We start from the raw sequence: 17,814 nt of genomic DNA, 5'->3' as shown, positions 1-17,814 counted from the left end.
CCTTCAGTACTTGTCCTTGAACATAAGGGAAAATTATGGTTATGGGAGTTCCTATTTGTAAGCAACGCAGCAGCAAAGTCTGTATTGCTCTTGGAGTCAGAAAAGTATGTCTCATAAAACAGAACAAGGTTTTCAATTTTCTGTCTGCTTCCAGCCATTGATTTTGTAGACAGAAAAATTGAGAACCAATTACCTTTTTTTATCAGTTATTAAGAAAATTGTTTTTTAAAATTTTATCTTCTGGGGTTTTTCTATAAAATTAAAAATTTAGAACTAAATTGGTCTACTCTTATAATAAGTAACTGCAATATATAGCTCTGATATATTTACTTGCTGTTCCAGAAGAAATTAAATTTTTAATATAATAAAATCTTTCATAGTAAATTTAATATAGTGAATTTTAATATCGTAGAATTTATTAAAATCAACTCGCTTTTGTTATAATTATTGGCTTCAATTTGCTCTATCTAAATTTAATTTGTTGTTATGTTCATTTTGATGCAACCTTGAAAACTATTGCTTCCATTCATGTTTTATTGGAAAAAAACATTAAATGAAAGTAAAATAAAAATATAATGAAAATAACTTCTGTCCAAAAAGACATTCTAAAATTTATCATAACTAGCCAAACTTAGGGCACAGACTTCAGTGTACAACAAAAGTGTATCCTGACTTTTAAAGGGTGAACTTGCAGAAAGTATGATATTGGCACTTAGGTAAACCAAATGTAATTTCATCTTGACTCAGATTTTTAACTAAATGGTCCTTTAACAACATGAATGGTCATACCTGCCCTGACATACGTTGTGCATATGGATTTTTAGTAGGCTTTCAAGGTTGAATCCATTTTCAAAACATAAAGCTAAGCAGAGATACCAATGGGTGGACAGATAGTGCGCACTATTGATGACTGAGTAGTTCACATTCATGAAAAATTATACTTGTAGATGTCATAGAAATTTTGAAATACAGATGCTTTAAATATCAGGAAGTCAACAAAATTAGAGTTAGAGCACATTCAAGAGACTGGGAGGAAAGGATTGTGGCTGTGGAAAATTTTCAAAGTAACATCAGCTTTAAGAATTACTCCCCCTTCTCAAAAAAGTAATCTAATAAAATAACTGAGAAAGAAGAGATGCCGGCAAAATTTCCAATTGGCTGCACATATTAAATTCAACATCAGTAGCTGCCATCATGCCCTACTAAGAAATGATAAGTTCATTCATGTTAAAGAGCTTTCCTTTTTGGTCTCAAAAACTTCTCTGTTCTACATTTGTATCTTTCCAATACATATCAGCATATCTTATAAAACCTTAAAAGTTATAATAATCTCTTTATATGTGCCTCTTCTCAATTTTCAGCTTTAGTTAGGATTTTGCTTTGCTCAACAACTACTACCTGCCAATGGGACCTAAGTTGATTTTAAAATTATTCAAGCAATGTGTGGAGGGGAGGGACATTTAGTCCTATGTGCCCTGAACTACATTGGTATGCTAAGAGTCCGAAAGGAGCTAAGGTTTACAGCAACGCATGTAAATTAAGGATGAGGGCAAGATGTCCTCTGACTTCTAAATTCACTCAGAGAAACCGTATGAGAATGAAGTAAACCTGATCTGGAAAGTATAATGAAAAAATTAGAATTGTGAGGAATAAAGTTCAAATTGCTCACAGCATGCAGTGGGGATCTCCACATTAGGCTATATGTGCCTCTGGGCTCCTTCCAAGAGTACAAGGGCTTGGAAATCTTTCTCAAAAGTAAATGGTCTTCTTTAAAGTTAATCTGCTGGAGAAGGGCTGATTTCCTCTCCCTCTTCTACCTTCACCAATCATCCAAAATCTTATTTTGGTACATTATCCTGGGCAGTAAAATAAATCTCTGGGGTCAGATACAGAGCAAATCAGAATACTGGTGTTGGTAGTGAGAAAATAGATTATCCTAATAACCAGGTATCAAATCTGTTTGCAAGTCAGGTGTTTTCTAATCTTTGGTCTGAACAAAATTAAGGGAGGAAATTAGGTCACAGTCAGGAAAAAAAGATCATAAAAAATAATTTTTAAGAACTGAATTATATGTTAATTTATATATAACTGAAAAGTATCACAAGTGAATATTACTATAGCTGAATTCCTCAATTCTCATGTACTTCTTTTTACACAAGATTTTTTTTTTAGTACATACATCTATCAAAACATCAACAAAGGCATAGAATTAATGTCGAACTCTATTTTATTCTAGCAATAAGAAAAATTTATCCACAGATATACAAATTATTATTTAAAACCAACCCAATATATCTATCAAATGCATATCTATATCTTGGTTACTTGTGTATGGTACTAATTTTCATAAGAAATCAGGACAAACATGTTTAATACTTTAAGCTTTAGAACTGCAAGTGACCTTTTAGAAACAGAAAAATTACTTAAATACACAAACATGTTGTTCTGAACTTCCCTGACATGTCCAACAAGAGGCAATGGATGGGATGGCCTGAAGTTGTCACACACTTCTGTGTGTTTGCTGACAGTGCTTCACTATCCTCCATTTTCCTTTCCCCAGGAAAAGGTCATATCAAAGAAGCAGAATTAAGAAGGAGGCAGAGCAAGACTGCAATCGGAGGAAGCTGCTAGATAGTTCCTAAAATGATATATTTAATCCTTAAAATTCGTTACCAAATGCTAACCATCCAATAGTTGGGTTTGATCCTATCTAACACATGGAGGTAAATCATCAGATAGTAGGGAGGAAATTCTGCAAGTCAGACTCCTGGGGAAAGTGATACTTTGTTCCAAAAGGCTCAGACCAGATGGAAGCATATGCCACTTGCTAAGCGTTTAATTTAGTTCCTGTAGCAGTATCTCCAGTGAACTCAGAAGAAACATTGCAATCTGACCTTCTTGAAAAATTATGAATCATTAACTTTAGAAAATATTTATTAAGCCCCCACATGTGTTTAAGGGACAAAATGTGTGGTCTACCATAAACACAGTAAGAAAGAACAGATATATTAGTTTAGTACGCTAAATTAAATTAGTATTAATATTAGTGACAATTAAAATAGCACAAGTGACCACAGCCATGTTAATGAAACTCTCAGTGGTAATCATGTGATTTAAAGGAAAATATTTTCATTGGCCATAATTCCATCTGATGTAGCTACAGTTTCATAAGCAATCCTAAAATGAAGAGGCCAATTTCGAACTAATGAATGTACACTTTTTTCTTTTAAAACAGGTTTCCTCATTGGTGGCACTTACCTTTCACAAATTCAGATCATAAAAGATTCAGAGATCTAAATCATTACATGGAACAGATATTAACAGGATCATATGAGATTGCAAACGTATGTTACAATTTAATTCTATACTTTTTGCATAAAATATCGACTATTACTGGAAATATTTTATTATGCATTATGATGATATTCTGTTAGTCCTTCTACAAACATGCATGTCTTATGTGTGGAAAATCTCTGAAACAGTAAACTAAACTGTGGAACGGCAAAAAAGGTATATAGCACGTTGGCCTCAAATAACTTGAAGTAATATGTGATTAGTGAACTATCAGTGCTGCTAGGTGCTCTAGCACTCTAGAGAATTAAAAATTACATTATTTTATCTTCTTTACTTTTATTGAATTTATTGGGGTAACAATGATCAATAAAATTATACAAGTTTCAACTGTACAATTCTATACTGCATCATCTGCACATTGCATTGTGAGCTCACCATCCAAAGTCTAGTCTCCTTCTGTCACCATTTATCCCGCCTTCACCCTCTCCTACCTGCCCCCACCTCTCTTTCCCTCTGCTAATAACCACACTGTTGTCTGTCTATGAGGCTTTTTTTAACCACCTTTTTCACCCAGCCTCCCTCCCCTTCCCCTCTGATTGAGGTTTCAAGGAGAAGATGAGGTTTCAGGGAGAAGAGAACATCTGAGCTATGCCTTTAAGAGCAGATAGTATTTAAAAGCGCTGACTTAGGTGCCAGAATGGTGTGGCTCAGTGGTTGAGCATGGACCTATGAACGAGGAGGTCACGGTTACATTCCCAGTCAGGGGGTCAGGGCATATGCCTGGGATGCAGGCTCGATCCCCAGTGGGGGACGTGCAGAAGGCAGCCGATCAATAATTCTCTCTCATCATTGATGTTTCCATCTCTCTCTCCCTCTCTTTTCCTCTCTGAAATCAATAAAAAATATATTTAAAAAGTAAAAATAATAAATAAAAGAGTTGGCATAGAGAAGTGTTTCCTTAGGAAATAGGAAAGGTCATGAGTGAGGGGGGAGAAGAAAGGGATTGTATTAGATTCTATGGCTGCTATGATAAATTACCACACATTTGGTAGCTTAAAACAACACGTATCTTTTTTTTTTTTTTTCAATTCTTAAGGTCAAAGTCCAAAATAAATGGGTCTTATAGGACTAAACTCATGTTAGAGGCCTGGTTCTTTCTGCAGGCACTAGAATAAACATTCATTTCCTTGGCTTTTCAGTTTCCAGAGACCGCCTCATTCCTTGACTTGTACCCTTTCCAGCAATGACACCTTCTGACCTCTGCTTCTGTCACCACATCTCCTTTGACTACCCATGGCCCTCCTTGTGTCATCCAGGATAACCTCACCATTTTGATATACTTAATTTCATTTTAACGGCAACATGCCTTTTGCCATGTAAGGTAACATGTTCACAGGCTCTGGCGATTAGAATGTGGGCATCTTTGGAGGGCTTTTATTCTCTCACAGGGATATAGGAAAACGTGCAAGGATACAATTCAGCTCTATCTCAGCATTCTCGCAAGGAAGCTGTGAGAGGAAGGTTAAACCAATAAGGAGGTCAAAGCCAGGTTGTCAAGGCCTAAAGCTAAGCCTTAGAGAGTAGTGAGGAACTAAAAACAGTAAGAAAAATAGCAATGTCCCTCATGACTCTGGGAGATTCTGGGCCTCCTCATCGGACTGGGACTATCTTCTTTTTATTTTTTAGCATTCAATTTTTCTATTGAATTACTTGATATTATTTTATTTATTTATAGTATTTCATTATATATTCTGGATAGATGTCTTACATTAGTTAAATATGTGGCAACAATTTTCTTTCACTCTGTGTCGTGTGCCTTCCTTCTCTTGGTTATGTTTTCAGGTGACACGGTGTGCCTTCATTCTCTCTATTAAGTTTTCTGGTGAACAGAAACTCTTAATTTTAACTTAGTAAAATGTATCGGTATTTTCCCTTAGAGTTAGAAGAGCATACCGTACCTCTGTGTCATAAGTGCAGCTTCCTATATTATTTTCTAGAAGCCTCGTTGTTTTTCTTTCACATTTAAAACTACATCTATCTGAAGTAGACTTTAATGCATGGTGTAAGATATGAATCACCTTATTTTTTTCCATGTAGATTTTTAATTGTTCCTGCATTATTGAAAGACTTCCTTTTTCTTACTTTTCTGCAGTGCTGTCTTTGTAATAATTTAAATATTTATCTATGTGTCCACTTCAGAGCTGTATATTCTACACCAATGATCTTTGTCTATCCTTGTGCCAACAGTCTTAATTACTGTAGCTTTATAATAAGTCTTGAGATCTAGCAAAGTAAGCCCTTCTATTTTATTCTTATTCTTAAGTAGTTAGTATTTTAGCTCTTCTGGAACTTTCACATTTCCATGTATAATTTAAATTATCTTGTTAACTTCATGCAAAAACCATCTGGGATTTTTGTTGAAATTTCATCCTTACATTTGTCAATCCATTATATTGTACTTATTTAAAGCTTTAAAAATTTTTTTTCAATAATAGATTTATTGCTCTGTGCACATATCTTAAAAATATTTTGTTATACCAAATGTCTTTGAGTACCTATTAAATATTGTTTCTCTATTTTTCATTAGTATTTAGATACAACTGATTTTGTATATTGACATTTTATCCAACAACTGTCATGGCATTAGAAAGGTTGAGAACCACTGCTCTAGAGCCTCCAATATATATTGATGAGGTGACGGTGGATATGCTTGTATTATTCTACCACCTAATATTTAGAAGTATCTAATATTTCCTCATTAAGTATATGGCTTTTGTAGGTACGTTTATTATTTTAAGGAAGTTTTATTCCTAGATTGCCAATAATCCTATAAACAGGCATCCTCAAACTACGGCCCATGGGCCACATGCGGATGTTTTTGCCATTTTGTTTTTTTACTTCAAAATAAGATATGTGCAGTGTGCATAGGAATTTGTTCATAGTTTTTTTTTTAAATTATAGTCCAGCCCTCCAATGGTCTGAGGGACAGTGAACTGGTCCCCTGTTTAAAAAGTTTGAGGACCCCTGCTATATAATAAAGAGGTAATATGCAAATTGACCCTCTCTCCATCACAAGCTGGCTGTGCCCACAGTGGAGGCGGGGTTCCTGTAACACAAGATGGTTATGCCCACAGCAGAGGCAGGGTTCCTGTAACACAAGATGGCTGCACCCACAGCAGAGGTGGGGTTCCCTTAATGAGCAATCAGCAGGGACCTGAGGCTGTGTGGCACCAGGTCGGGGCAGGGGACCTGAGGCTGTGCCCCCTGCCCAGCAGGGCTTGACTGGGGACCTCAGGCAGCACCCCCTGCTCCGGTGCCAGGCCAGGGAACCTCAGGCCACACCCTCTGCACAGTGGGGCTTGACGGGGGACCTCAGGCTGCACCCCCTACTCAGCAAAGCTTGACAAGGAACCTCAAGTTGCACCCCCCACCCCAGTGCCAGGCTGGGGGACCTCAAGCCATGCCGGGGGACCTGAGGGTGGGCTGGCAGACCTGAGGCTGCACCCATCACCTCGCGGAGCTTGACGGGGGACCTGAGGCTGCGACCCCCTCCCAGTGCTGGGCTGGGGACCTGAGGTTGCGTGCCCCCTCGCCCCCGCCTGGCAGGGCTTGGGAGCAGGGCCGGCCAGGTCTGGATCTTGCCCAATGGGGGTGGGGCCTGCCGGGTCTGGGTCTCGTGCGATTTCGAGGCACACACAGGTGGGTGGGGACTTGACTCTGGGTCCTATGGCATGCCCCAGATTCTGACAGGAGGAAGATTTTCATATACATTTTACTAATTTTCTTTCATCTCTGACACTTCTATTATAGAGAAAGGGCAAATAACAATATTAAAATATTTCCTCTAATTAATTCCCTTTCAATGTGCACGAATTTCGGGCCACTAGTTTTTACAATAATGGTTTAGTGTATGAAATGTTTTCTCCTGGATCTATTGGGCTGGTCACCAATCAGCCAATACCAATAATTTTTCTCCTTTATTCTGTTAATGTGGTAACTCACATTGATGGATAATCTAATTTTAAATAAAATTGCATTACTAGGATAAATTCCACATGATTGCAATGTATTATTCTTTTTTATGTATTACTGTATTTGATTTAACATTTTCTTTCATATTTGTTTTCAACTTTGTTTATGACAGAGACGGCCTGAAGTTGTTTTGTGTTATAATGTCCTTACCAGGAATAAGAATCAACAATATGCTGGACTCATAATACTATTATTTGCAAAAACATTCTTGCTTTTTTTCCTACTCTTTAGAACAGTTTCTATAAAATTGGTTTTATAACTTTAATTTGTAAAGTCATGGAGGTCTTGAGATTTCATTTACTTAAGAGTTCTAGGGCAATTCACATTTTCTGTTTTTTGGGGTGGTCTATGTATAAGTTATAGTTCTCTAGGAATTTTTGCTACTGTATTGGCATAAAGTCATTCACAGTATTCCCTCATAATATTTGTAACATTTATAAGATCTGAAGAGATGCCCGTTCTTTCCTTATTCACATATGTTATTTCCTAATCAGTCTTGTCAGAGGATTATGAATTTTACTAATCTTTGCCAAGAATGAAATGTGGAATTTATTGGCCCTCTTTATTATATTATTTTAATACTTTATTTTTATGTTTATTATTTCCTTCCTTCTGCTTCCTTTGGTTCTATTTTGCTCTTCTAAGAATACCATCCTCAGATAGTTACTTAACTTGTTTATTTTCAACCTAGATATTTGGCCTTCAATATAGTAGATACACAGATATCCTATTATATTATTGATTTTTAGCAAATATGGACTCAAAAACATTGTGCTCCAATATTACTTCCAGTTGGTAGACTCAGCTGGAATGCCGTTATATATCAAAGGACAAGTGCCTGAGCACTTAAAGGGATATACTTAACTCAATTCTGAATGAGGCAGAGAGGCATCCTAGACAGTATGGCACTCAAATTGTTATTAAAGGGCAAAGGAAGTTAGTAAATAGAAATTGGGGAAAGTTGTGCTAGACACAGGGAACTGTAAGGACAAAGCATCCATATGGTTATATGCGTTCCTCTTGGTCTGTAGTTTAAACAACTCAGTAACTATATTCATTCATTTTTTACCCATGGATAGCACAGTTACAAACTCATCAATACTAAATAAATATTTTAAATAAAAATAACAGAATCACTAGCATATACTAACATATGGGATTTTAAAACCTAAGAGATTGAGTTTGCATCTGAAAAGTATTTCGTTGTCTCTTATTTATTCTTATAGCTTACTAGTTTTTTCTTTTGAAAAAATTAGCTCATGCTTCTAAAACATACAATTCATTTACTTATATACATAAACTACTACACTAATAAGTGATAAATTAGGTTTTAAAATGTGTAGAAAAACAGAACATTTAGGAAAAAAACTTATATAATACTACGAAATAGATGGTAATGTAATTTTGATATTTTTCCTCCAGTGTCTTCCCCCACATGAACCCCATAACAGAGCTCTCTGGTATCAAGCTACTTTTGATAAAAACAATCTTGAGAATCCTGCTAGCTGCCAGCTCGGGAACAGGCTCTTCTGGTGACCTAGGAGCCTTGGCTGCTCATACTCGTAAAGAATGATCGAGGCAACTTAATTCATTTCATTGAGTTTCAAATCCCTTTCGCATGTTCAAGAATATTGAATGTTGACTTCTTAATGTTCTTTACTAATTCTGACATTCTCTGAAGGTCATGTCCATTCACTTATGCTATAGTTAAGGACCACATGAATATGGCAGTTGTCTGTAAGGGAAAGAGCTGAGGGGATAGTGTATGGGATTGCCATCTTTGCATTCTGCAGGCTGTCTTACAGATAATAATAAAGCTATTTTTAAAAATATGCCTTTTCAGGGAAATGGACAAAATATCAAGTAACCATTAAAGTGTTGGGATTTGTCGTATTTAGACAGAGGCAAGTAAGTGCTCACTGGGATAGGCTTCTGATTTCATCCTAGTGTAACTAGGATACATGTTGAGATCTGTCTTTTATACTAGAGGCCGATGCACGAAATAAGTGCAAGGGCCTTGGCCCTCGCCCACGCCCGCTGCCGCTGTGGTGGGGGGGGGGGGGCCTCTGCCACCTCTGCCTCAGCCCCCACCCACTGCGGCTTTGTCTGGAAGGAAGGACATCTGGAAGGACATCTGGTATAATTAGCATATCATGCTTTTATTATTATAGATTTGATTTCAGAGAGGAACCGGGAGAGAGAGAAATAGAAACATCAATGATGAGAGAGAATCATTGATCGGCTGCCTCCTTCATGACCCCTATTGGAATCGAGCCTGCAACCCAGGCATGTGCCCTGACTGGGAATTGAACTTTGACCTCCTGGTTTATAGGTCGGCGCTCAATCACTGAGCAACACCAGCCGGGCTTGATATCTGTCTTGACATGGTAGCAGGCCATCAATAGGGAACTCCTAAATGTATCTGCCCACAGAAGGGGTTCATATAGAAGTGTTAGCAGACTACTGCTATGAGAAAGGAAAGCAAAGGAGTCATGTATATACAGGTAAGGAAAACTTGCAAAGGGGCAGTTTAGCACAACGAGGCTTAGTGAATATTGTTGCCCATTATAGTCATTGCTGGGGTTGGGGGCGGGCTGGGGCAGGCTAGAAGAGGTCAGTGGGGAAGAAAGGAGACATATGTAATATTTTCAAAAATAAAGATTTAAAATAAATAAATAAATAAAAACAAAAAGTTAAATTAAGAAAATATATTATTATGAGCCCTTCTAGGGTATTCTCAATTATAAGAAGTCTTGCTTTTTGTCAAGGAAATTAGATAAAGAGGTTGCTTTAAAGTCCAGTATCTGGTATTAGTCAAGTTAGATGGGAGGGAGCTCTCTGGGAGTTGGTCTTAAGCCAAGAGCAGCCCAGATAGAAGGATGACTATGAATCTCTGAATCTCTAAATCTCTAAATCTCTCTCTCTCTCTCTCTCTCTCTCTCTCTCTCTCTCTCTCAGCTTGTGTTTTTTTAGTTTTACTCTCTACTCTCAAATTGATAGAAACTTCTTTTCTTCTTTCAATATTTGCAGTTTCATTCTACTAACAAATTATAGTTGTGATAACAAGAATTCCTTTTGCTTCTTTAAATTCTTCTCTGTTTTGGTGGAACTGTGTTGTGACCTGAATAAGATCTGTATAGAGAGCAGTATAAACATATAATAAAAGCTATAGTAAACTATTGTATTACCTAAACAAATGTGAACATTTGAATTTAGTTGAAATATACAAACAGCAGTTGTTTTTTAAAAAAAATTTTAAGCCATATTCACTGTGATTTTTAGCTCTTCTCATAGTTTTGCTAATTTCTAGAAGTCCCCTAAAATAAGAAATAATATCACTTAAGGTTTAAGCAATGTTGTGCTTCTAAAGCAGAAATCAAATGTCAAAATAAATCCAAACGGGTAAATCCTATCTTAATAGTGAACATATGTTTCTTGCTCCCTGCTTGCTAAACCCAGATGTTAATTACTACATTTGTCACTACATTGCTCTTTTTCTCTTTGGAACTCATTGAGATTGTGTTGCAGGCAGGATAAATGTCATATGTGTACCATCAGTAAAACCAAGAGTATTTTTCAGAGTCTGGTAAAATGTTGATGACATTTTAGAACAGGAATTATATAAGATTCTTTAGAAATTCGCTATTTTTCACAGTGTCATTCTTCCATGTAACTCCAATATGAATATAATGAGTTGAACCACATTAAAGACTGGACATTCTGACAAGCTACTTTATGAAAAAGGCAATAAAATACAATTACCGTTCAACTTTGATTTAAAACTCTTCTGGGAATTCATTTTTAAATTCACATTTTATAGCACTTCCTGGTGTGTAAGAGATAGATTTAGCTTATTGTTTTAACTCACTAAAACTAAATCTTGTAGCCAATTCTAGATGTTGGCTGGCCAGTTAATAAATGGGAATTATTAATGTGTTATTTTTTTTAAAAAGGGAAAAAAATTATCTCAGTGTTGTATTGCATTACTTCTGATCTTTGCAAGTACTTTGTAGTCTTTGAGAACAAGAATTCGTGCATATGAAATAGGAAAACCATAAGTTTTCAACAACTTTGAACTGATAAACTCTCTCAAAATGTCAATCATTTTAAATTATAAATGAATTAGTATAATTGCTAAACAAAATATTAATAAGGTCACTGAAATTAACAAAATATAAGTTGATGTATATTTTAATTTAAATTTGTTCAATTGACTTTCAAATATGCTCTTTATTGAATGAATTTTTAAGTTGAAAGCATTATTAGACATTAAAATCTCATATTAGTTAAACATCTACTCTAGCAAAGAAAGGTGTATATATAACCTCATAGAGTAGTTAATATAGCCTGTGCATTTACTTAAACCAATAATATAAGAAATCAATAACTATATAGTTTCCATGACAAATCCTAAACATTTACTAATTTGTTCACCAAATATATAATGTTCTACATAAGACAGATGTTCCAAATTTTTAACAACTGTTAAGACACCAGCACTAAAAAATCAGGATGAGTGCCAGTTGCTAATCCACCTTTATGGCCATACAAGCTTGCATTGATTGAATATTTCTGTGTTGGAGAAAACTATAGGAGGAGCATTAAGGAACAGGGGCAATCAGGAGTTTAAATCTAAAACACTAAGTCTGAGTTACCTGTAATACTTTAAGTAGAGAGATCAAGTGGAAAGTTGACATTGTGAGTTGAGGAAAAAAGTGAGACTGGAAATATAAATATTGGAGTTATCAACAAATAACTATTTTCCAAAGCCATGAGACTGGATGATATTATTTGGGTGAAATGTAAATATAAAAGAGGTCTGAGAACTAGAACATGCAGCACGCCAAGTTAAAGTTTGAGAAGATAGAGGAGAATCAACAAATAAGAAGGACAACCTGTTGAAAACCACAAGAATGTGCTGCCTGCTATCCAAGATAGGAAACGATATCAAAGACGAAGGAATGATCAGTTGTTTCAAGTGCTATGAATGGGTCAAATATAAAGAATTCACCCCTGGAGTTAGAAAAATGGGTATCATTGGTGAATTTAACAAGAACAATTTGGTGGGAACATTAGAAACAAAAAAATCCTAGAATGGGTTCACAAGAGAATATGAAGAGAGAAATTTGGGATGAAATGTAGAGAACAATTCTTGCGCTAAGGATGAATAAGAGAAAATAATGTGCAGGGAAATGTAGGTCAAGAATTTTGTTTATCGAAATAAATTATAGCATATTTGTGTGCTGGTAGGAAGACCCACTGAAGAAACAAACCTTGATGATGCAAGGGAGAAATGAGAGCTTAGTCAGAGACCAAAGTGATGACCTTGAGTAAAGAAGTGAGCATGGGAACTAGCTAGTGCCAAAATCAGTCTCAATTAAAGCACAGACAGTGCACCCATGTGAGGGAAGAAAGGGCAGAGGTGAGGTAAGATAAAATATGTGTTGCCAAAAGCTTATAGAAATTTTTTTCTGTTTCTGGTTGTTGTTGTTTTATCAATAAGAAGAACAGCTTTGAGTAGACTGAAAGAGAGAAAAAGTATGCTGGCCTTTTGAGGAATGAATCTAAGGTATTAAGTAGTCTTATAGATGAGTAGAAGAATAAAAGGACTAGTGATGGGTGTAGAATTTCCCGAAAATCCCAAACACCAACTTGAGGGTTGTAGGCATGAAGTAATAGTAAGACCAGTAAGCATGGTTGAGGGATTTCCTCCAGCAATAGTCAGTAGGCCTGTTATAGATGGAAACTTGGCAGAGAGCAACCAGACTTGGATATTTTGCCAGGTGAATAATAAAATAAAGGGAGAGAGGGCCAAAGGAGTGAAAGAAGCATGCAAGGGAGTTATTGTAAGTATCAACCATGAGATCTAAATTGGGCAAGGAGGGATGTGAAAATACGAAAGGGGTTAGGGCCAGTGAAAAGTCAACAGATTGAGTTTTGTCACTAGAGGGAATGAGCTGGAATGGAGGGAAATGGTAGTTGTAGACAGGGAGGTTAGAAATCAAAATAATGAACCGTCTTCAGTCAAAATCTTGAAGTCAAAAGCCTTGAAGACAAAATCAAGGGAATAAGTGAGTGGCTGAGTAAGATGCAGAATAAGATAGTTGGACAAGAAGAGTTTAAAAACAAAGAATCTACCACAACAAAGGATGATTTGTGTGAATATTAAAATAAGTGTGAATTACGATCAGTACTATTAGAGAAAATGACAATGTTCCAGAGTTAAAAGTATTCAAGAAATCAATGCTAATGACCTAGAAATCAATACACAAGTCCAACAACAAGGGGGAGGGCTGTATAGTCAGTAGACATGATATTCAATGCAGGGCCTTTTTATAAAAGAAAGAGTGAAGGTTAGAAAAGCAACGAGATGCAAAGAGGATACCTATCCCACCACCAGGATTAGGGTCATAAAGGGAACCAGAAAGAGTATAGCCACCATTTCAGAGACTTAAAGAGAAAGCATAATGGAATGCTCAGAGAACATAGTAAATTGAGCATATAAGAAATTTTGTTGATGACATTCTCCAAGAATAGCTGTCGTGTTTCTTAAAAAAAAAAATATCTAGTAGTAGTGCTTTTCTGCTTAAAAGTCATCACTAGGTCACAATAGCCTTAAGCTTATGCAGAAGACTAGCATGTTATAGGATTCCTATAAAGATTTTTCTAGCCATAGTTCCTCTTCACATCTATAGGCCTTTGTCATTGGTAACACAGGTGGCCCTGGGCTTACTGACCACACTGTACTTTGTGTGTATACTAATTTCAGTTAGTCAACCACTTATGCTGTCTGGTGTTCTGTTTTCTCATTTATAGAATAAAATAAATTTAGAAGGTTGTTTTTTTTTTCCCTGAGAAACTATGATCATTTGAAGAATTAATCAGAAAAGAAACATTTTTCATAATATAAGAATCTCCTAGGTATTTTAGAACATTTTGGGTAAGTGGCTTTGCCTATCAAATGCCAATTGCATCCTTCTGTAATTGAGACAATCAGAAGTACGCCCATGCATTTTCTAAACATCTCATATTGTAGCATAACAAAATAATATTTTTGTATAAGTATGTTGCAAATATTGCAAGGGCATCTTTTGTTTTTATTAGTTAAAACTGACAGCTCTACTTATGGAGAATTATGTTTGTAGTCCATCAATGTAAAAATGGCACCCCTAGAGTTGCTCAATAAACAACCTACAGAATTAAATGTAGCCACAATGCTTGGGGGTCAATACAAATCTATTTGAGAACACAGGTTATTAGTCAGAACAATTGTATTACTAACATTCCTATAATTCTCCAAAATATCCAGCAGTGCAATGTGCTAAAATGCTCTGGAATGCATGCACGTAAGTAAGGCTCAATCTGAGAAAATTTTTAAATCGATTATTTTGAGATCCAGCAATATTGCTTTTCTACCCCCTTCATTTCTTTTATTGACTTCTGTCTTCATTGACACTAGATCATGTTTCTTCATAAGAATAAAAGCAATGTTATTACATTAAGGAATTAGTTTTTACTATGTTACCCACACCAAGAATTATAAGTGAGAGTTTCAAGAGAATAATTAGCTAGTGGTGACATTTCAGAGACTAATTGGGAAGATTTTCTGCCTACTGTTGAAGTTTTATAACCATTGGGTGGTGAGGTCAAAATGTCACCAGAGAAGAATAATTGACTAGTTGTTAAAAGACCAAAGAAGATCAAATTTCCTTCACCAAATTCTGCACAGGCTGAAGTTTAACTTTAAACTAAAAAATAAAAATAAATAACAAAACAAAAAAACACACACACCTTGATTTGGTCAACTCCCTAATTATGGTTATAGATATATTTTTGAAGATATGTTCTTACTAAACAAGGTCAAAAGAGATCTATAGGTAGAGATCAAAATTGGTAATTAACTAATTTATAATAATGCCTAAAACTGCTACCTAGATAAAAAATAATTGCATTAGAAAACCAATGTATTCTATATCTGATGGCAGATCTCTGGTTCTGTTAACAAATATTTACTGAGAGAAATACTGTATAAGGAGTGAATAAATTATAATCTCTATACTTGATATCATATTGATTAAACTAACAAGAGTAGAGAGCATGTGATAAAACTTGGGCACATGGGTGGATAAGGGTGGAAAGGATGGAGAAAGGAATATGTAGAAAGACAAAGAGGTAAGAAAGCATGATATATTTCAGGAAATAAATATAATTCAGCATAGTCGAGCATAAAGTACTAGAAGAGAAATGGTGATAGGTGAAGATAGGGAAATGAACAAGATCCCAATTAAGAAAGGTCTTATAAGCTTTGTTAAGCAGTTGATCTTTTTCTTCAGAGCGATGGGGAGCCACTGCCAGGCTTTAAGATGTTAGTTATTAGAATTTTATTTTGAAAGGTTCATTTGGCAGTTGTGTAGAGAATAGATTGGATGAAAGAGCAGCAGGATAACAGTTGGGAATCTCTGCTATAACTTAGGTGAGAAATAATGATGCTAGAGATCTAGGAAGATGGCAGTATACCTGGAAGAAGTGAATAGGTGGCATATTTATGAGATGAAATCCATAGGACTTAACAATTAATTTTACATGTGAGGTGAGGAAGAATGGAGAGTCCAGAAAGATACACACTATTTGAGCGTGGACACAGAAGTAGCAAATTGAGGGGAAAGAAAATGTATTTAGTGGTGCACTTGTCTTTAGAGCAGTCAAAGGAGCCAATAAACAAATATTGTGATATAGAAGGCCGAGGATATAGAAGGACATAGATCTGGGATAAAGGTTTCCATTTGTGCATCATTATAGAAGCCACCAAAAAGCAAAAGATCACCCAGAAGGAGTGTGGAAATGAGAGAGATGGGCCTAGAAGTGAGGAACACAAGAACTGAAATCATAAGCAAAAAGAAAAGATTCTGAAAGGAAACCTAATAAAAGATGGTAGAAAAAAAAAGGAAGTAAAACTAGAAGGACTGAGTATCATAGGCAAAAGAAAGAGAGCATTTCACTAAAAATGAAATATCCATATAAGCCAGGAGTGGGAATCTTTTTTCTGCCAAGGGCAATTTGGATATTTATAACATCATTCGCTTACTATAATTCACTTAATATAAATTTATGTTGCTTTGAAAAAAGCTCCTAGACTTATTGAATTTTGAATACCACCTGCAGTTGCCTTGGCAGGGCCAGACCGAATGATTGTGAGGGCCTTATATGGCCCACAGGCTGGATGTTCCCCACCCTTGTAATGAACCAAGAAAATCCCCATTGGATTTGGGAAAAGAGAAAGTGTGTTAGAAATTATGGTAAAAGCAATTTTAGAAGACAATTAGTGGCAGAAACTTGAATGTGGTGGATCATAAAGTGAGAACTAGTTGAAGAAATGGCACCAATGTGAGTGCTGAGAAGTCTTCCCATAAGTTTGTTTGCATCAAGGAGAAAAATAACTGAATTTAAAAACTGTATTACTGACAAGATATAATTTCCCCATTAGTATATTTTGTTTGATTTGACTTGATTCTTAGTTGTTAAAATGGACAGAGTTAACCCTACTTTATTCTGATGAGGAAGGAAGGAAGGAAGGAAGGAAGGAAGGAAGGAAGGAAGGAAGGAAGGAAGGAAGGAAGGAAGGAAGGAAAGTGACCATTAACTAAAGTATAGATTGGGATATTTTACAAGGTACTTGAGGAGGAAGGAATAGAATCCAGGTCATAGATGAGGGTATCAGCATTGGATGGTATCTTAGTTTGCTAAGGGTGCCATAACAAAGTACCACCAATTGGGTGCCTTTAAACAACAGAAATATATTATCTCATAGTTCTGGAAGCTGGAAGTCCAAAATCAAAGTGTCTCCTTCTAATGGCTGTGAGGGAAGAATATATTCCAGGCCTCTTTCCTGGGCTTGTAGATTGCTGTCTTCTCCCTATGTCTCTTCATATCTCCCCTTTATTAATGGTTGTGTTCAAATTTCCCCTTTTCCAATAGGCATTGGTCATATTGGATCAAGGGTCCACCTTCCACCAGTATGAATTTATTATAACTAATCTAATTACATCTGCAATTATCCTATTTCCAAATAGGGTCACATTCTGAGGTACTGTGAGTTAGGACTTCAACATATGAATTTGGGGAGAACTTAAATCAACTTATAACAGGTGGAAAAAGAAACACTTCTTTCATTATTACAGAAAAAGAAAGAGAAAAGATGGCTTTGTGAGTCTATAGATTTGGTGACAGGAAATTTAGGAGTTGCCATCTGCCTTTTATTTTCTCTAACATGGAAACAAAATCACCAGTGGGGAAGGAGTCAGACTTGGAAGTTTATGTTTCCTGGGGGAGGTTTGAAAGAGCCTTTGCACAAAATGAGAGAGAAGGCTGGCCAGGGTAAATGTCAGGCAGCGTTGACATCAGTCTATGATAATTAGTGCAAATAATCAATTATTGAGTGAAGTCCTTCAGATAATAATGTAAGCTCCCATTGGGAGGTCTGCTTTGGTT

General features: G+C 36.0%; 1 protein-coding gene across 2 annotated transcripts in view; it reads left to right on the top strand.

Annotated features, from left to right (window-relative positions):
• The window catches only part of PIK3C2G (phosphatidylinositol-4-phosphate 3-kinase catalytic subunit type 2 gamma), a 262,489-nt gene that overhangs the window by 210,600 nt on the left and 34,075 nt on the right, over nt 1-17,814 (top strand). For both annotated transcript variants that reach the window (XM_054719240.1, XM_008140463.3), the window contains one exon: nt 3,236-3,344. In XM_054719240.1, coding sequence (XP_054575215.1) covers nt 3,236-3,344 — 109 coding nt within the window. The remainder of the gene's footprint in view (nt 1-3,235; nt 3,345-17,814) is intronic.

Source organism: Eptesicus fuscus, chromosome 7, assembly GCF_027574615.1.
Source record: "Eptesicus fuscus isolate TK198812 chromosome 7, DD_ASM_mEF_20220401, whole genome shotgun sequence".
NCBI classification, from domain to species: Eukaryota; Metazoa; Chordata; class Mammalia; order Chiroptera; family Vespertilionidae; genus Eptesicus; species Eptesicus fuscus.
This window is presented reverse-complemented; position numbering and strand designations above follow the sequence as displayed.